Below are 20607 nucleotides of genomic sequence, written 5' to 3' on the forward strand. Positions count from 1 at the left end.
GCTAGGCAGAAAAAAACTGGGGCTGCAGAGCAGAGAGTGGGGGATGTACCCGGGGGAACCGCCCCCTGGGAGGTACTGTGTGGAGTGTTTAACGCGTAACATGCTGCTTTTTCTGCCTAGTCAATCTCCCAGAGAGGAGGATAATACCCTAAGGTCAGATGCTGCTGTGTCCGTCCATGAACGGAAGAGAAAAAGGGCCCAGGTCCTTAACCTGCATAATGGTCCGGGTCTTAACCGGTTAACTGCCGACTTTCATCTTTAATTTGAGGGAATTTACATCCAGATCAGGTGAACGGTGTCGGAATTACAACAGTTTGTAGATGTGCCTCCCACTTTTTAAAAGGGACCAAAAGTATTGGGACAGACTTACAATCATAAATCAAACTTTTTAATACTTGGTTGCAAATCCTTTGCAGTCAATTACAGTTTGAAGTGTGGAACGCGATGACGTCACCAGACGCTGGGTTTCATCCCTGGTGATGCTCTGCCAGGCCTCTACTGCAACCGTCTTCAGTTCCCGCTTGTTCTTGGGGCATTTTCCCTTCGGTTTTGTCTTCAGCAAGTGAAATGCGCGATCGGATTCAGGTCAGGTGACTGACTTGGCCATTGCATAACATTCCACTTCTTTCCTTTAAAAAAAACTCTTTGGTTGCTTTCGCAGGATGCTTCGGGTCATTGTCCACCTGCACTGTGAAGGGCCGTCCAATGAGTTCTGAGGGATTTGGCTGAATATGAGCCGATAATAATATTCCCGAAACACTTCAGAATTCATCATCACATCATCAATAAATACAAGAGAACCAGTTCCATTGGCAGCCATACATGCCCACGCCATGACACTACCACCACCATGCTTCACAGATGAGGTGGTATGCTTTGGATCATGAGCAGTTCCATTGGCAGCCATACATGCCCACGCCATGACACTACCACCACCATGCTTCACAGATGAGGTGGTATGCTTTGGATCATGAGCAGATCCTTTCCTTCTCCATACTCTTCTCTTACCATCACTCTGGTACAAGTTGATCTCAGTCTAATCTGTCCATAGGATGTTCTTCCAGAACTGTGAAGGCTTTTTTAGATGTTGTTTGGCCAACTCTAATCTGGCCTTCCTGTTTTTGAGGATCACCAATGGTTTACATCTTGTGGTGAACTCTCTGTAGTCACGCTGGTGAGGTCTTCTCTTCAATGGTGTCTTTGACACACATACACCTCCCTCCTGGAGAGTGTTCTTCATCTGGCCAACTGTTGTGAAGGGCGTTTTCTTCACCAGGGAAAGAATTCTTCGCTCAGCCACCACCGTTGTTTTCCGGGCCTTTTGGTGTTGCTGAGCTCACCGGTGCGTTCTTTCTTTTTAAGGATGTTCCAAACAGTTGATTTGGCCACACCTAATGTTTTTGCTATCTCTCTGATGGGTTTCTTTTGTTTTGTTTTCAGCCTAATGATGGCTTGCTTCACTGATAGTGACAGTTCTTTGGATCTTGGGGCGGATCCAGAGTCTAATCTCAGGAGGGGCACTGCCAAAATATTTGCGGGCAATTTGTAGGGTGGGAGCAGCCAGGTGGAGGGGAGGACAGGGTGTATGGAGCCAGGTGGAGGGGAGGACAGGGTGGATGCAGCCAGGTGGAGGGGAGGACAGGGTGGATGCAGCCAGGTGGAGGGGAGGACAGGGTGGATGCAGCCAGGTGGAGGGGAGGACAGGGTGGGAGTAGCCAGGTAGAGAGGAGGACAGGGTGTGAGCAGCCAGGTGGAGAGGAAGACTGGGTGGGGGCAGCCAGGTGGAGAGGAAGACTGGGTGGGGGCAGCCAGATGGAGAGGAGGACTGGGTGTGAACAGCCAGGTGGAGAGGAGGACTGGGTGTGAACAGCCAGGTGGAGAGGAGGACTGGATGTGAGTAGCCACGTGGAGAGGACTGGGTGGGAGCAGCCAGGTGGAGGGGAGGACAGGGTGGGAGCAGCCAGGTGGAGGGGAGGACAGGGTGGGAGCAGCCAGGTGGAGGGGAGGACAGGGTGGGAGCAGCCAGGTGGAGGGGAGGACAGGGTGGGAGCAGCCAGGTGGAGGGGAGGACAGGGTGGGAGCAGCCAGGTGGAGGGGAGGACAGGGTGGGAGCAGCCAGATGGAGGGGAGGACTGGGTGGGAACAGCCAGGTGGAGAGGAGGACTGGATGTGAGTAGCCACGTGGAGAGGAGGACTGGGTGGGAGCAGCCAGGTGGAGAGGAGGACTGGGTGGGAGCATCCAGGTGGAGGGGAGGTAAGTTCTTACCTTGGAAGATAATAGCATCTATGGCTCCTTCCACCTGACAGCCCCATGGTCTCTCCTCCTCTTCCCCCTCCTGCTCGGCATGCTGGGGGCTGCAGTCCTCTCAGGGAATCATCCCGGGGCCTGCTGATATCTTAGACTATATGTCCCATAATGCTCTAGGTTCTGACCCGTTGCCCCCCCCCTCCTGGATCCGCCCCTGTTTGAATCTCATATTGAGAGTTGACAGCAACAGATTCCAAATGCAAATAGCACACTTGAAATGAACTCTGGACCTTTTATCTGCTCCTTGTAAATGGGATAATGAGGGAATGACCCACACCTGGCCATGGAACAGCTGAGCAGCCAATTGTCCCATTACTTTTGGTCCATTAAAAAGTGGGAGGCACAGATACAAACTGTTGTAATTCCGACACCGTTCACCTGATTTGGATGTAAATTCCCTCAAATTAAAGCTGAAAGTCTGCAGGTAAAGCACATCTTGTTCCTTTCATTTCAAATCCATTGTGGTGATGTATAGAGCCAAAAAGATTAGAATTGTGTTGATGTCCCAATATTTATGGACCTGACTGTATATGTACGGACATGAGCCATGTGCCAGAGAAGAGACGGGAGACTTCCAGCAGACTGAAATGTAAAGCTACAGCCATCTGTTCCATCAGAAGCACAGGTTGCAGATCTTGACCCTTTTTGCTTCCGTACCTCTCAAACTAAGCCCTGTCACCAGGTAAATGTCTTCAACGTAACGAAGAGTAAGAATTAGGAGCCGATTATGAATGGCCCGATTTTACAGGAAACACTAAAAAAAAAATCTCCAACTCATCTGCTATAATTGAGTTGAGTTCCGTACGACGTCACAAGTTTTTAGTGGTAACGAACGATAGATGGCAACTTGTATTCTTGGTGTGTACACATAGTACTGCAAAGATGGGCAACCTACATACCGGTGATTTAAGAAAACCAGTGCAGTTATCCCACTCTGGCCATCGTTGTTGCTGCAGCGCAGAAGGCCTTCTATGGCGTCCCAGACCTGAGGAGAGATAGAACATTACGACAAGCCGGGTTCAGAATAATGCAATGACAACAAGTGAGGTAGGAATTAATTTCACTGCATCAGTCTGGGAGGATTGTAGAGGATGTCTCTGCTCACTAGATGTTAAACTGGAAGCAGCTTAAACTCCTGTGGCCCTTTGCACTTCCTGTGTGGCCCTCAGGGTCCCAGCAGACAATGATCTCTAGTAGTCTCGTGTAATGTATTAACTCCTTCCTATGACCAGCTACAGTAGCATGTCCGCAGTCTCTGGCCAGCTCCCGTTGACTGTCCCCGGCCAGCTCCCGTTGACTGTCCCCGGCCAGCTCCCGTTGACTGTCCCCGGCCAGCTCCCGTTGACTGTCTCCTGCCAGCTCCCGTTGACTGTCTCCTGCCAGCTCCCGTTGACTGTCTCCTGCCAGCTCCCGTTGACTGTCCCCGGTCTCCAGCCAGCTCCCGTTGACTGTCCCCGGTCTCCGGCCAGCTCCCGTTGACTGTCCCCGGTCTCTGGCCAGCTACCGTTAACTGTCCTCGGTCTCCGGCCAGCTCCCATTGACTGTCCCCGGCCAGCTCCCGTTGACTGTCCCCGGGTCTCCGGCCAGCTCCCTCCCGTTGACCGTCCCCGGCCAGCTCCCTCCCGTTGACTCTCCCCGGCCAGCTCCCTCCCGTTGACTCTCCCCGACCAGCTCCCTCCCGTTGACTCTCCCCGGCCAGCTCCCTCCCGTTGACTCTCCCCGGCCAGCTCCCTCCCGTTGATTCTCCCCGGCCAGCTCCCTCCCGTTGATTCTCCCCGGCCAGCTCCCTCCCGTTGATTCTCCCCGGTCAGCTCCCTCCCGTTGATTCTCCCCGGCCAGCTCCCTCCCGTTGATTCTCCCCGGCCAGCTCCCTCCCGTTGATTCTCCCCGGCCAGCTCCCTCCCGTTGATTCTCCCCGGTCAGCTCCCTCCCGTTGACTCTCCCCGGCCAGCTCCCTCCCGTTGACTCTCCCCGGCCAGCTCCCTCCCGTTGACTCTCCCCGGCCAGCTCCCTCCCGTTGACCGTCCCCGGCCAGCTCCCTCCCGTTGACTCTCCCCGGCCAGCTCCCTCCCGTTGACTGTCCCCGGCCAGCTCTCCAGTCTGGCAAGCTACTGTAGCATGTTCTCAGTCTATGACCATCTTTTGTAGCATGCTCCAGTCTCTGGCCATCTCTTGTAGCATGCCCCAGTCTCTGACCATCTCCAGCAACATGTCCAGAGTCTTTGGCTCTCTCATGTAGCATACTCCCAGTCTCTGACCATCACCTGACTGGTCCATCTTATCTTGGGGTGCTCCCACTCCTCTGGCGTGCTACAAAATACAAATCTGCAGGAAGAGGGGGAGCATTCGCTGGGCAAGCACAGGAAGTGCACACATCCCAACAACACTGTCCACTGGAGATGCAAGAAACTGCCAGGTGAGCCAATGCTGCGATATCAGTTTTGGGTAGAGAGACCCTTTAATTTCACGCATTTAAAGATAGAAGCCATTGAAATGATGTACAGAGAGCAGCCAGTTAGCCTTTACATTGATGCATACGGTGAATTGATCAGCAATTGCCAGCAGCATAAAATTGATCACAAATTTCATACCATTACATGACGTCAACCGGACCCCTCTTACCTCCAGACCTCCACTACTCCGGCCAGCAACAATCAAGTTACCCTGGAGCCCCAGACTCCACACCGCGCTGTCAAACTCTTCAGTCCAGCTGGAGATGGGGGAGGAGGTCCCATTACAATACGTAAGCTCTTCAGCCGAGCTTTTCCTCCTAAAAGAGTTGCAGGTTGCCTCCGATCGGCTTCCAGGGGACCTGCTCCGCCCTGACATCACCTGGCACTGCCCGTACAGAGCAGGCGAGAATACCGGCGGATACGTGGCCATGCTGGAGGCACTTTGCTCCTCGTAGGCTCGCTGAACCAAAGTGCTGAAATCGTAACCGCCATTGTCCACCTCCTGCTTCACCTGCACAGGCGGCTGCTGCTGCGGACCATTCTCCGGCTCCTGCTGCGCCTGCTCCGTGAAGTTCGTATCAATGAGGTTGGACAGGTCCGGCTGGTCATAGAAGATTGGTGGCTTGGAGGGGGTCATGCGACGCTTCAGAAGGTAACCGTTTTCCACCGAGTCCTCGAGGTTGTATTTACAGTCCGAGGTCTGGTCCCAGGAGTCCTGATATTCGAAGATCCCGCTGCTTTCCCTGCGGAGCCTGGACAAGGGAGACCGATAAAGAGAGACACATAAAAACACGACGACCACTGCTAGAACAAAAGCACACCTAGAGATACTAAATTGAATTGTTACACAATAAATAGAATGATAGATCATCAATACAGGAAGTCATGTGTCTTTTTTTTAACCACTTCCCTACCGCTGGACGTCATATGACATCCTGGACTTTCGGGGGGGGGGGGGGGGGATATCTGAACGATGGGTGCAGCTACAGGCATCATTCAGATATCACCATTTTCAGCCAGTGATTCTGTGCACCATAAGAACGGTCATAGCGGCAGTTCCACCGCTTCATCGTTCTTACATGCGACGGGAGGAGACGTCTTACCGCCGCCATCCAGTGCTTCTCCGGGCTCTCCAGTACCAATCGGGGGCCCGGAGAACGAATCGGCCGGCGCCGGTGATCTGCCAAGATGGTTCCGGCTATCGAGATGGTTCCTGTAAGGACTGCGCAGGCACAATACTTGCCGACGGAAATCTCCGAACCTCGGCCGGCATCCAGGGCGACGTGTAATTTGAGGAAAGTGGCCAGTCGGCCTCACGTCCTGGCTTCGCTCAGACGGCTCGCTCCGCTCGCTCGGCCTCCTGGCTCTTTTTTTTAACATCCTCCAATCCACGGGGATGTTAAGGAATGAGCCTGGATGCCGGCCGAGGTTCGGAGATTTCCGTCGGCAAGGATTGCGCCTGCGCAGTCCTTACAGGAACCATCTCGATAGGGGAACCTTAACGACAAGTCACCGGCTCACGATGATAGAGATTTCCGGTGACCAGATGGTCACCAGTCATTTCTATGACCGGCGGAAGCCCGGGCGCGACGTTATGACGTCACGCCCAGGTACCCGGAAGTAAACAAAGCCGCGGTTGCGACTGTCAGCATGAGATCGGTAATTTTTTTTCACGATCTTATGCTTTTCAGCCTGGAGGAGAGATGTGTAAAGGTCTTATTGACCCCGCCTCTCTCCATAAAGAGGACCTGTCACAAACCATTCCTATTACAAGGGATGTTTACATTCCTTGTAATAGGAATAAAAGTGATCCAAAAAAAAAAAAAATGTAAAAAAAAAATAATTTAAAACGCACACATGCGGCAGTCAAATTAGGAGCGGCATCTGTGTGCGTGCAGCCGCAACGTCCCAACTGACGTGCATGGGATGCACAGCACACCTGCACATCCTCGTGTGTGCAAACTCCACCCCTCCACAGGTGTACGCTGTAGTACACCCATGTAAACAAGGCCTTTAAAAGATCAGATCCTTGTACACAGAACAGGCCATTCTGTCTGTATTTAATGCATGGCTGAGAGTAGGTGAGCTGCGCCCCCTCAGATTTCCGTTGTGCCCCACAGGCCAGTTCTTCCATTGACACTGTACCTGGCCGGCTGGGTTCCTTCCCCCATTGTGGGGCAGGACACAAGTGGGCAGCCGTGTGCAGTTAACAATGTTCAGTACAGTCCAGACAGCGGCAGCGGTAGAAAGTAGAGAGAGTGGGGCTGTGCTGTGCCCCCTCCCTCTTGACAGTGAAGTGCTCCTCCACACAACAGATCACACAGGATCGCTAGATCAGAACTGTACACAGTGTGATTTACCTGCCCCCCCCCCACTCACTGTACACTCCCTTGCTGACCCCCTGTACACTCCCCTAATGACCCCCCTGTATACTGCCCTAATGACCCCCCTGTATACTGCCCTAATGACTCTTTTACACTGCCCTAATGACCCCCCTGTATACTCCCCTGCTGACCCCCTGTACACTGGAGGGAATCAGATGGAGGTGAGGAGAGAGAACCCGGCACCATATGGAATAAATACATTGAGATATGCACACAGGATCGCTAGATCAGAACTGTACACAGTTTGATTTACCTGCCCCCCCCCCACTCACTGTACACTCCCTTGCTGACCCCCTGTACACTGCCCTAATGACTCCCCTGTACACTGCCCTAATGACCCCCCTGTACACTGCCCTAATGACTCTTGTACACTGCCCTAATGACCCCCCTGTATACTGCCCTAATGACCCCCCTGTATACTGCCCTAATGACCCCCCTGTATACTGCCCTAATGACCCCCCTGTATACTGCCCTAATGACCCCCCTGTACACTGCCCTAATGACCCCCCTGTATACTCCCCTGCTGACCCCCTGTACACTGCCCTAATGACTCTTGTACACGGCCTTGCTGACCACCTTGTATATTGCCCAAATGACTCTTGTACACTGCCCAAATGAGTCATTAGGGGAGTGTACAGAGGGTCAGCAGGGGAGTGTACAGAGGGTCAGCAGGGGAGTGTACAGAGGGTCAGCAGGGGAGTGTACAGAGGGTCAGCAGGGGAGTGTACAGGGGAGTCAGCAGGGGAGTGTACAGGAGTCAGCAGGGGAGTGTACAGGAGTTGTTAGGGCAGTATAAAGGGGAGTCATTAGGGCAGTATACAGGGGGGCCAGCAGGGCAGTGTACAGGAGTCTTGTACACTGCCCTAATGACTCTTGTACACTGCCCTAGTGACCCCCTTGTACACTGTCCTCTGCTCTGATAACCCACTGTACACTGCCCTACAATCTACTGACCCTGTCCTCTGCCCTGCTGACCTCACATCCTCTGCCCTGCTGACCTCACATACTCTGCTGCCCCCCCATCCCCATTTTTTACTGCACCCCCCACACCAGACAGGCGAGATCCGGCCCTGATATCAGGGGAGAACCTCACCTAACCCGACTACCTTCACTCAGATCCTCATAAATACATTCCAATGTGTCCGTCTCACCCTTGTTTGGGAATAACCGTGAGACAGTCTCCAGTCTGAGCGTCCCAAACACGAATCTGTCCGGCCAAACAGCAGCTCACTAGCAGCATTCCGTCGCTGGCGAGACATTCGATGTCCTGCAAAACACAGACAGCATGCATACTGTAATCGGTAAGACGATGTGGATGGGGAAGGGGGGGGGTCCACACAACTATAGACGATATCGCACTCCATTATTACCCACCATGAGATGACCCCTCAGGACCAGAGGCACGATTTCAGTCTCCGGCGGGGTGTAATCGTAGTAGTCGCACGGCATGTCCCCCTTCTTCCGCCGGCGCTGGGATAAACCGTTCTGTCCGTAGTTTTTGGGGCACAGCAGTCGGTACAGGCAGAAGAGCAGCAGGACCAGGAGGATGCCAGACGCCAGACCCAAGGCGGCCACTCTGCAAAGCATCATGGGAAGATTGTGACCAATCAGGGGAAGAGAAGCAGAGCGGGTGCAGAAGGGTGTAAGGAGGGAATCAGATAGAGGTGAGGAGAGAGAACCCGGCACCCTATGGAATAAATACATTGAGATATGCTTACTGGTACAAGGTGATGTCCACGGGGCCATGAGACTTGGATGGCGGGGCAGCCGGCTTCTCGTCCTCCGACCGTCCGTCCCGGTGGGGTAGAAAAATGTGAGAATGCTGAGCCTCGTGGGGATGCCGAGCCTCCGACACCTCCTCCGGAGACAGGTACAAGGTGATGGGGATCATGGGCAATATGCTGATATACCTGCAACACAATCAAGCAGTTAGATCTCATAAAAGACCAAAATCAACTTTTTACAGTAAGAAAAAAAATAATACATTTTTGTTAGATATATATATATCTATCACACACACACACACACACACATATATATATATATACACACACACACACACACACATAGGCGTGCACAGGGCACACCGTAATCATGCTGTGCAGTGCAGATTCACCCTGCTGATATTTCACCCAAATAAAATTGGTAGAAAAAAAATAAAAAAATACTAGAAAAATGTTTTGTTTCGGTCCGAATTTGTTATTTACATAACTTTGTTTAATAAAATTAGTTTCATTAGTTTTCGGGATTCGTTTGCGAATAGTTTTTTAATTCAAATATCGTATTTATCGGCGTATAATGCGCACTTTTTCCCCCTTAAAATCAGGGGAAAATCGTGGGTGCGCGATATACGCCAATACTGCTCCCGGGCGCCGCCGAAATAGACCGAGCCGAGTGTACTGCGCACTCGGCTAGGCTACGCTCGGCTCCGCTCGTAGCCACGTGAGAGGAGCCGAGAGAAGCCGAGCACACAGGAAATCCGGCTCCTCTCGGCTCTGCAAAGGCGCCAAATCCAAAAACGGACACTCACGACGCTGGACGGACCCCGCAAGCAAGCCGCAGACGGACACCTCCAAAGCCGCAGACGGACACCCACAAGGCTGGACAGACCCCGCGCAAGGAAGCCGCAGACGGACACCTCCAAAGCCGCAGACGGACACCTACAAGGCTGGACGGACCCCGCGCAAGGCCGCAGACGGCGGGCAAAAATTTAAGTTTTTATTTTTTTCCTAAAACTACCCTTTCTAGGTTTGGGGTGCGCGTTATACGCCGACGTGCGGTATACCCCGATAAATACGGTAGTTTTCAAATCAATTTCTAATCGTTTTTGAATTCAAACCTTTTTCCAATTTCCAAAAAGAATGGAATAGAATAGAAAACAAAGCAATAGAATATAAATATATATATATATATATATATATATCCCTCAAAATTTACACTCGCCTGCTCGCAATTTGCGAGTACATTTTGAGGGCTGGCGAGTGTGGGCTGCCTGGGAGCAGGGGGGGGCGAGCAAGGAGAGGAGAGTCGCCGCCGTCTGGTTGTTCAAATCGCGGGGAACCTAACAGCTTTCAATGCAATAGCTGTGTTCCCAGCCGCGAGCCGTCATATACAGCCCCTCCCCCACTTTGATAGACAGATCACCCATCCCAGGATTGCACAAGTTTCCCGGACAAGGGGGGAGGGGCTGTATATGACGGCTCGCGGCGGGGAACACAGCTATTGAATTGAAAGCTGTTATGTTCCCCACGCTTTGAACAACCAGACGGCGGCGACAGCAGCGGCGACTCTCCTGTCTCTTACCCAGCACAGGTAGGCTGCAATATGGGGACGCTGGCTGCAATAGGGGGACACTGGCTGCAATAGGGGGACATTTTGCTGCATTGGGGACACTGGCTGCAATATGGGGACACTGGCTGCAATATGGGGACACTGGCTCCACTGGGGACATTTTGCTGCAATGGGGACACTGGCTGCAATGGGGACATTTTGCTGCAATGGGGACATTTGGCTGCAATATGGGCACATTTGGCTGCAATATGGGCACATTTGGCTGCAATATGGGCACATTTGGCTGCAATATGGGCACATTTGGCTGCAATATGGGCACATTTGGCTGCAATATGGGCACATTTGGCTGCAATATGGGCACATTTGGCTGCAATATGGGCACATTTGGCTGCAATATGGGCACATTTGGCTGCAATATGGGCACATTTGGCTGCAATGGGCACATTTGGCTGCAATGGGGACATTTGGCTGCAATATGGGGACATTTGGCTGCATTGGGGACACTGGCTGCAATATGGGGACACTGGCTGCAATGGGGACACTGGCTCCACTGGGGACATTTTGCTGCAAGGGGGACACTGGCTGCAATGGGGGACACTGGCTCCACTGGGGACATTTTGCTGCAATATGGGGACACTGGCTGCAATATGGGGACACTGGCTGCAATATGGGGACACTGGCTGCAATATGGGGACACTGGCTCCACTGGGGACATTTGGCTGCAATGGGGACACTGGCTGCATTGGTAGACATGAGCAGGCTGCATTTTTGGGCACGGATAAAGTTATTGTTAATATTTATTTTTATAACTTAATTCTGAAAAAAAGTGTAATTTCATGAGATAATTTATGAGGGCGTGTCTAGGGGCGGGGTAACTGGTGGCGAGTACGCCTTGAGGCCTGGCTAGTAACTCAGGACTTGAAATTTTGAGCCCTGTGTGTGTATATATATATATTTATTTATATTCTATTCCTTTATTTTCTATTCTATTTTTTTGTCTTTGGAAATGGGAAAACTATTTGAATTTTAAATTATATTCTAATTTCGTTATTTCGGATTCGTTTAAATTCTGTACTATTCCAATCCGGAAATTGGATACATTCGAAATTCCCAAATAACGAAAATTTGTCCAAATTTTCACTTGGAACTAAATGACCTACACAAGTCTAAAAACTACCACTGCTCTACTGACACTGCCCTATAAAATTTTTACATTTATTTAGAGTGTGTGTATGTATACAGGTGTGTTTGAGATTTGGGGTGCACACCCTATGGCTGCGCACATCTATGTATATGACAATTGTTCTCAGACACCAACATATACAGTGGCGTTGCAGTCAGACAATTAGGACACACTCACTTCTTGGCCAGGGTGAAGTTATAGTAGCTGAAGAGCGTTGGCCAGTGTCTAAAGGACAGTTTTCTCCAAGTTTCCTCATCCTCGGGGCCCCAGGTCACCTCCGTGTGGGCTTGGTCCTCCTTCATCTCGGGTCGGCCTTTGCTCTGGTCTTTAGGCCCACTCTCTCCTCCCCACCCTCCGGGGTTCCCATCCAACCCCCCCCGGAGGGACTCCAACATCTCCTGGTGGTCCCTCTGCGATTGGTTGTCCAGGAGCTGGGAAGAGCCAGTAGGGAATATAGACAGGGTGTTCTGGGGGTCGGAGGCGGGCAGGACGGGCACGGGAATTGGAGGTACCACAGCTCCACCCAGCGGGCTCTGCTCGGTCACCTGCACCGTTGTTAGGTATGTACGCAGGCCGGTAGGGTCGGTGTATAACAAGATCCCGATCCAGACGACGGTTCCGGCCTAAAAGTTAAGAGAGACGCACAAGTGAGCTACACATCGGTTCTCGATGCCAAGTGGCAACCGCAAAAGCAAAACACAAATCTCGGGATGCATAAAAAGGAGAGAAAAACGTAATATTTTAGCACGCCGTCACCCTATAAAGCAGAAATCCTGAATACAGGGAGTCGGTTTTATGCACCATTTGGGGAACGTCCAAAAGGTAGGCAGCATGCGCGTTGAACTTGAAGGAGTTAGGAAGGAATACTTGCCCATGGTTGCCCCCCTACCCTGGAGAAATTTTGATTCACCCTCTTCTGGGGAAAAACTGCTGAGGTTTGCGAGAGGCCGACCTTGATGAACATCTTTCTTCAACCCAATTAACTTTGTAACTATGCAATAAGTACTTTGGTTTTATTGTTTTATGGTTTTAGTACACTTTGTTCACTTATCTCATTTATTGATGATGTGGTATGTTGTAGATGCTTAACTTCCCCGTTTGTACTTATCCACTGCTCCACCAAATTGTTTTCTCTCCGAGTCCACCACCCATACAGAAGTAAAATATTACAAAAGTTCTACTTACCTCTCTTTAATGCAACTCGCCCCCAACTTTCTCCTCGGTCCAGCGCCAGCACTGCAGACTGTCATTTACCCCTGGAGAGCAAGTCAGCAGGCTGGGCTCATTCGCGGGGCCTCGTACAGCCTACCCTCAGACGTGCCCAGAAGACATTCACAGCGTGATAAAGTCATACGTCCCTTGCTCCACCCTATATGTTTCGTCACACGATGACATCATCATCCTCTTCCCTTTTATGATGGGACAATCAACTATTATTGGTGGAGTTTTTTCCACCCAGCTTGTGAGGGTGCTCAGAGTGTCCAGTACATAGCGGATCGAGGTGGATGGATGTGGTGACTTTCAACATAAGCGCTATTTGACTGCTCAGTCACATGGGGGGGTCAATACCTGCTGGTAAGAGACTTCATGTGTGGCTGATGGTGGAAGGAGCTGTTCTGATATCACATCTTCACATTGACTTTTGGGTGTATCCCAGGTGTTCTGGCCACTAAAAAAGTCCACAGGAATATAGCCAGAACATCTTAGATGTGACGAAACACGTAGAGTGGCGTTATGGACATAGGAAAGTCCTCACGCTGTGGACCACAGCCAAACTAAAATATTCAATAAAATGACTTGCACTTAACTGCTGTTGGATTTTTATATCCAAGTCATTTTATTGAATATTTTAGTTGCGTAAGGACTTCATATGTCCATAACCGCACCCTACGTGTTTCGTCACATCCAAGGTGCTCTGGTTATTTTCCTGTGGACTTTTTTTCTGAATTTTTTTTATTGTGTTATAATTTCTATTGGAAGCGCTACACTTCTCCTTATATGTATTTAATATTTGTAGCCTACAAATTGCGTTAGCTGCTGTTTTTTATATCCAAGTCATTTTAAAGAAAATATTTTAGGTTGGCCGTGGTCCACAGCGTGAGGACTTCATATGTCCATAACATCACCCTACGTGTTTCGTCACATCCAAGGTGTTCTGGCTTTTTTCCTGTGGACCTTTTTTCTGGACTTTTCTTTATGTGTTATAATCTCAATTGGAAGCACTACACTTCTACGTATTTAATATTTGTAGCCTACAAATTGCGTTAGCTGCTGTTGTGGATTTTTGATTTTGTGGAATTTTGAGAGCTGGCGAGTGTGGGCTGCCTGGGACCAGGGGGGGCGAGCAAGGAGAGGAGAGTCGCCGCCGCCTGGTTGTTCAAACCGCGGGAAACATAACAGCTTTCAATTCAATTGCTGTGTTCCCCGCCGCGCGCGTCATATACAGCCCCTCCCCCTTGTCCGGGCACTTTGATAGACAGATCATTCGTCCCAGGATTGGACGGGTGATCTGTCTATCAATGTTTCCCTGACAAGGGCTGTATATGACGCGCCGCGGCGGCTCCGGCTCCTCTCCTACCCAGCACAGGTAGGCTACAATTGTGGGGGGACTCTGGCAGCAATTGTGGGGACATTTTGCTGCTCTGGGGAGACATGCTGCATTGGTAGAAACGGGCAGGCTGCATTTTTGGGCACGGATAAAGTTGTTGTTAATATTTATTTTTATAACTTAATTTGTCATTTCATGAGATTTATGAGGGCGTGTCTAGGGGCGGGACATGGTAGGGGTTGGGCGGGGCAACTGGTGGCGAGTAACCCTTGAGGCCTGGCTAGTAGCTCAGGACTTGAAATTTTGAGCCCTGTCCTCAGTACAGATGGCACTGGTTGGCACTGGCTGGTGGCACAGATTTGTGGTGGCACTGGCAGGTTTCACACTAAGCCGAGTGTAACTGTAACTGTGTGAAACTAACAGAGGAGAGAGAGGAGCTGTCAGCTTGATGTCGGGGGTGGGCGGGACTCCGTAGCTAAATTACACCAGCCAATGATTGGGCTGCTTTAAGAAAGGGGGTGGGCCACATACACGTAGCAGCCTGCCCAGATACCATCCCATTGGCTGGTGTAATATAGCTACTGGGTCCCACCCACCCCTGGTGTAATATAGCTACTGGGTCCCGCCCACCCGGGTCCCGCCCACCCCGGCCGGGTCCCGCCCACCCCCGATATCGAGCTGCAGGCATCTTGCCAGTATAACCACTTGAAGTCAAATAAAATACATGTACGTGTTTTGGCTGCAAATGGGCCCTGTGCATTAAGGGCCTGGAAAGTAGAAAACCTGCATTGCAGACATTCGTCCCTGATTACATAGAGGTACATTCCGGGCATTCGTCCTTGAACACAGAGGGCCCTATATCCGAGTACCACTTGGTACAGCGTTGAGCCCTGTCCAACCACAGCCTGCCATAAACGTTGCCAGGTTGCAGGCAGCGGTGCTAGATGCTGCCCTTGTCCCACCTGGGTGCACTAAAAGGCAAGAGGGACCCACAGCAAATTGACAGCCCCGTGTGGAAGGTTCCTTATTGCTGAGTGTAGAGGTCGACCGATATATCGGCCGATATTTGGCCTTTTTGGAGAAATCGTCATCGGCCGATTTTTATCCAAATTAGGCTGATATTTTACATGGCCGCTAGCGGTGCCACGGATCCGGAGCTAGGCCGAAGCCACGGCCTTTCCTGATGCTGTGACCACGGCGGCAATCCGCGGATTGCCGCCGCGGTCACAGCATCAGGAAAGACCACGGCTTCGGCCTAGCTCCGGAGCTGCGGCCATCTTGGTACACCCAGCGCGGCGGCCCTCCTCTCTGTTTACGCCCACAGAGGAGGAGGGGTCCGCGCTCGTGGGACACACACCGCTCTCTGGTGTCTGTAGCAGGGGGGGGGGGGGGTATCTATACTGGAGGGAGAGGGGGTCTGCTGTACTGAGGGGGGTGACACCAATTTGTTTTGCACCAGTGCCACCTGCCAGTGCCAATTAGTGCCACTTGCCTTTCAGTGCCATCTGCCAGTGGCAATACCAGTGCCAATTATTGCCACCTTCCATCCAGTGCCATCTGCCAATGCCACCATCCAGTGCCAATACCAGTGTCACCATCCAGTGCCAATTAGTGCCACCTTCCATCCAGTGCCACCTGCCAGTGCGATCCAGTGCCAACTAAAGCCATCAGTGCCACCTGCCAATGCCAACCAGTGCCACCTGCCAGGGCCAATTAGTGCCACCTGCCAGTCAGTGCCAACCAGTGGCACTTGCCAGTGTCACCTGTTAGTGCCACCTGCCAGTGCCACATGCCATCTGCCAATCAGTGCTACCTGCCAGTGTCAATTAGTGCCACCTGCCAGTGCCAATAAATGCCACCTGCCAATCAGTGCCATCTGCTAGTGCCATATTCCAGTGCCACCAAAAAAAAAAAAAATCGGCCTAAAATATCGGGCGCAAAAATCGGCATCATATATCGGCCATCGGCCGCCCAGATTTCTAAATATCGGCATCGGCCAGAGAAAAACTTGTATCGGTCGACCTCTAGCTGAGTGCAATGGAATCTTGTGATCCGACAGACTAGAAACATTGGGCCAGATTCTCCAGATATGCCGTCGTATCTCTGCGTCCGGCCGGTCGTATCTATGCGCCTGATTCTTAGAATCAGTTACGCATAGATATCTACTAGATCCGACAGGCGTAAGTCTCTTTTCCGCTGACCGCTAGGGGCGTGTACGCTGATCTACGCGTCAAAATATGTAAATCAGCTAGATACGCAAATTCACGAACGTACGCCCGGCCGACGCAGTAAAGTTACGCCGTTTATGTTAGGCTTTTTCCCGGCGTATAGTTACCCCTGCTATATGGTGGCGTAGCGCGGCGTACCAATGTTAAGTATGGCCGTCGTTCCCGCGTCGAAATTTGAAAAAGTTACGTCTTTGCGCAAGTCGTCCGTGAATGGGGCTGGACGGCATTTACGTTCACGTCGAAACCAATGACGTCCTTGCGGCGTACTTTGGAGCAATGCACACTGGGAAATTCCACGGACGGCGCATTTGCCGTTCGGGAAAAACGTCAATCACGTCGGGTCACAGTACATTTACATAAAACACGCCCCCCTGATCCAAATTTGAATTAGGCGGGCTTACGCCGGCCGATTTACGATACGCCGCTGCAAACTTACGGAGCAAGTGCTTTGAGAATACAGCACTTGCCCGTCTAAGTTGCGGAGGATACGTTACGCCCGGGCAAAGTTATGCGGATCTACCTGAATCTGGCCCATTGTATGGACTCTAGCAGTCAGTTCCCTCGGATCCCCTAGCCACTTAACGCCCGGCGCACGCCTATTTACGTCCACAGAATGGTACGTACAGGCAGATGGGCGTATATATACGTCCTTGCCTTCTAGCGGGTCGGGGGTCCGATCGGGACCCCCTCCGCTGAGTGCGGCGAGCGGATTCCCGCGGGGAGCGATCCGGGACGACGGCGCGGCTTCGTTTCTAGTCACGATCGCTCCCCGGAGCTGAAGAACGGGGAGAGCCGTATGTAAACACAGCTTCCCCGTGCTTCACTGTGGCGGCGCATCGATCGGGTGATCCCTTTTATAGGGAGACACGATCGATGACGTCACTCCTACAGCCACACCCCCTTACAGTTGTAAACACACACTAGGTGAACCCTAACTCCTACAGCGCCCCCTGTGGTTAACTCCCAAACTGCAATTGTCATTTTCACAGTAATCAGTGCAATTAAAATGCATTTTTTGCTGTGAAAATGACAATGGTCCCAAAAATGTGTCAAAATTGTCCGAAGTGTCCGCCATATTGTCGCAGTCACGAAAAAAATCGCTGATCGCCGCCAATAGTAGTAAAAAAATTTTTTTTTTATAAAAATGCAAAAAAACTATCCCCTATTTTGTAAACGCTATAAATTTGGCGCAAACCAATCGATAAACGCTTATTACGATTTTTTTTTTACCAAAAATAGGTAGAAGAATACGTATCGGACTAAACTGAGGGAAATTTTTTTTTTTTTTTTATATATATGTTTTTGGGGATATTTATTATAGAAAAAAGTAAAAAATATTGCATTTTTTTCAAAATTGTCGCTCTATTTTTGTTTATAGCGCAAAAAATAAAAACCGCAGAGGTGATCAAATACCACCGAAAGAAAGCTCTTTTTGTGGGGAAAAAAGGACGCCAATTTTGTTTGGGAGCCACGTCGCACGACCGCGCAATTGTCTGTTAAAGCGACGCAGTGCCGAATCGCAAAACCTGGCCTGGGCATTTAGCAACAAAATGGTCCGGGGCTGAAGTGGCTAGAGAACTGATGCACATTGTAAATGTTTACCTTGGCTACACGTTGTCACCAGTTGCCATCAGATTATCTATAACTTTATCTATACATTAGCTATAACATTTTAGTATCTCTAACATTATCTGTAACACTCCAAGAGCCTGAAGATGAACCCGATGGACTTTCGTCTTTCCTCCGGCCTGCATAACAATTCGCCTTTCACGTTTAGCGCACGAAATGTAAATATTCAGTGAGATCTGCGTATATTGGTGGTGGCATTACCATGATGATCCGCTGTGCCAGGCGCGTCCGGGCAAAGAAATAGATGAGGCGGAGCCTTTTGGGCAGACGCAGGTTTCGGAAGGGCTGCAGGGTGATGGTGTGAGGGGTGTTTGGCCTCAAAGCTTGCTGGCGCTCGTATCGCTGGGTGCGGGTCACCGGCTTGGCGGGCGGCATGCAGGCCTCCGCGGGCATCCTCTTGTTCAAATCAGCGAGCTGAAAAGAGATTCAGAACACAAGGGAGGCGACCCCCATCAGTTACAGCCCACCTGGAAATGGACCCTGCAGTGTTTTTAAACTGCGATACGTCCTGTAAAGATAGACCCCCCAAAAGGACACTCGGGGTACAGACTGGACCTCCCAGCGGCTGGGCTCTTACCTCCATTCTGCGGATGTCGATGGAAAGCACAGTGGTGAAAAAGAACATCTGTAGGAAGAAGTCCGACACGAGACCAACGACTGCGAATAGACAGAATTCCTGATGTAGAGGAAAACGGTGGAGTGAGGTCGGTGTCACACGGTTGTACTTGCGTTTTAAAAATATTGTGTTAAAATTTAACAAAATGTGGTGAATAGCTGGTTGTTAAGGACACTGGCGAGTGCCGGCTCTACTATTCACTGGTTGTTAAGGACACCGGCGGGTGCTGGCTCCACTAGTCACTGGTTGCTAAGGACACTGGCGAGTGCTGGCTCTACTATTCACTGGTTGCTAAGGACACAGACGGGTGCCAGCTCTACTATTCACTGGTTAAGGACACCGGCAGGTGCCGGCTCTACTAATCACTGGTTAAGGACACTGGCGAGTTCCGGCTCTACTACTCACTGGTTAAGGGCACTGGCGAGTTCCGGCTCTACTACTCACCGTCTGTTAAGGACACCGACGGGTGCTGGCTCTACTATTCACTGGTTAAGGATACCGGCGGGTGCTGGCTCTACTACTCACTGCTTAAGGACACTGGCGAGTGCCAGCTCTACTATTCACTGGTTAAGGACACCGACGGGTGCTGGCTCTACTAGTCACTGGTTAAGGACACCGGCGGGTGCTGGCTCTACTATTCACTGGTTAAGGACACTGGCGGGTGCTGGCTCTACTATTCACTGGTTAAGGACACTGGCGAGTGCCGGCTCTACTATTCACTGGTTAAGGACACCGGTGACTGCTGGCTCTACTAGTCACTGGTTAAGGACATTAGCGGGTGCTGGCTCCACTACTCACTGGTTGTTAAGGACACTGGCGAGTGCCAGCTCTAATATTCACTGGTTAAGGACACGGCAAATGCTGGCTCTACTATTCACTGGTTGTTAAGGACACTGGCGAGTGCCAGCTCTACTATTCACTGGTTAAGGACACCGGCGAGTGCCAGCTCTACTATTCACTGGTTAAGGACACCGGCGAGTGCCAGCTCTACTATTCACTGGTTAAGGACACCGGCGAGTGCCAGCTCTACTATTCACTGGTTAAAGCGGTAGTTCACCCCCCCCCCGACACATTTTACCATCGAGACAGGCATTGTAGCGCGAGCTACAGTATGCCTGTCCCGATTTTTTTAACCCCGTACTCACCTTGTAGTCGTCCATCGTAGATTTCGTCTCCCGCGGGGAATGGGCGTGCCTATGGAGAGGGAGGATGATTGACGGCCGGCCCTGGCACGTCACTCTCCCCGAAGACAGCCGGAGTAGGTCTCGGCTCTTCACGGCGCCTGCGCACAGGCTATGCGCACGCGTCGTGAAGACCAAGCCTATTTCGGCTATTCCCGGAGAAGCGTGACGCGCCAGAGCCGGCCGTCAATCATCCTCCGTCTCCATAGGCACGCCCATTCCCCGGTATCTTCGATGGACGACTACAAGGTGAGTACGGGGGTAAAAAATTCGGGACAGGCATACTGTAGCTCGCGCTACAATGCCTGATTTTAAGGTAAAATAATTTTTTTTTTTTTTTTTCCCGTCGATAGGGTGAACCCCCGCTTTAAGGACACCGGCCGGTGCTGGCTCCACTATTCACTGGTTAATGACACCGGTGGGTGATGGCTCTACTATTCACTGGTTGTTAAGGACACTGGCGAGTGCCAGCTCCACTATTCACTGGTTGCTAAGGACACTGGCGATTGAAGAAGAAGAAGAAGAAGAAGAAGAAGAAGAAGAGAGAAGAAGAAGAGAGAAGAAGAAAGGAGGAGGAGACAGAGGAGGAGGAGGAGGAGGAGGAGGAGGAGGAGAAAGAGAAGGAGAAAGAGAAGGAGAAAGAGAAGGAGAAAGAGAAGGAGAAAGAGAAGGAGAAAGAGGAGAAGGAGAAGAAGAAGAAGTTTCAGCAGCTGCAGAGATATCCATACAGGCGATCGGTTCCAGTAATTGCCCCCCTGCTGTGCCATTTCACCCTCCCTGCCCACA

General features: G+C 51.2%; 1 protein-coding gene across 1 annotated transcript in view; it reads right to left on the reverse strand.

The window, feature by feature from the left end:
* LOC120941721 (SREBF chaperone) overlaps nucleotides 1–20607 on the reverse strand; it is a 111237-nt gene that overhangs the window by 15439 nt on the left and 75191 nt on the right. The window contains exons 11-18 of the mRNA XM_040355340.1: nucleotides 18602–18700; nucleotides 18226–18438; nucleotides 11797–12242; nucleotides 8864–9055; nucleotides 8520–8721; nucleotides 8297–8412; nucleotides 4931–5513; nucleotides 3208–3293 (exon numbers count right to left, since the gene is read on the reverse strand). Of these exons, the coding sequence (XP_040211274.1) occupies nucleotides 3208–3293; nucleotides 4931–5513; nucleotides 8297–8412; nucleotides 8520–8721; nucleotides 8864–9055; nucleotides 11797–12242; nucleotides 18226–18438; nucleotides 18602–18700 (1937 nt within the window). The remainder of the gene's footprint in view (nucleotides 1–3207; nucleotides 3294–4930; nucleotides 5514–8296; nucleotides 8413–8519; nucleotides 8722–8863; nucleotides 9056–11796; nucleotides 12243–18225; nucleotides 18439–18601; nucleotides 18701–20607) is intronic.

The sequence above is a fragment of the Rana temporaria genome, chromosome 5 (genome assembly GCF_905171775.1).
Source record: "Rana temporaria chromosome 5, aRanTem1.1, whole genome shotgun sequence".
NCBI lineage: Eukaryota > Metazoa > Chordata > Amphibia > Anura > Ranidae > Rana > Rana temporaria.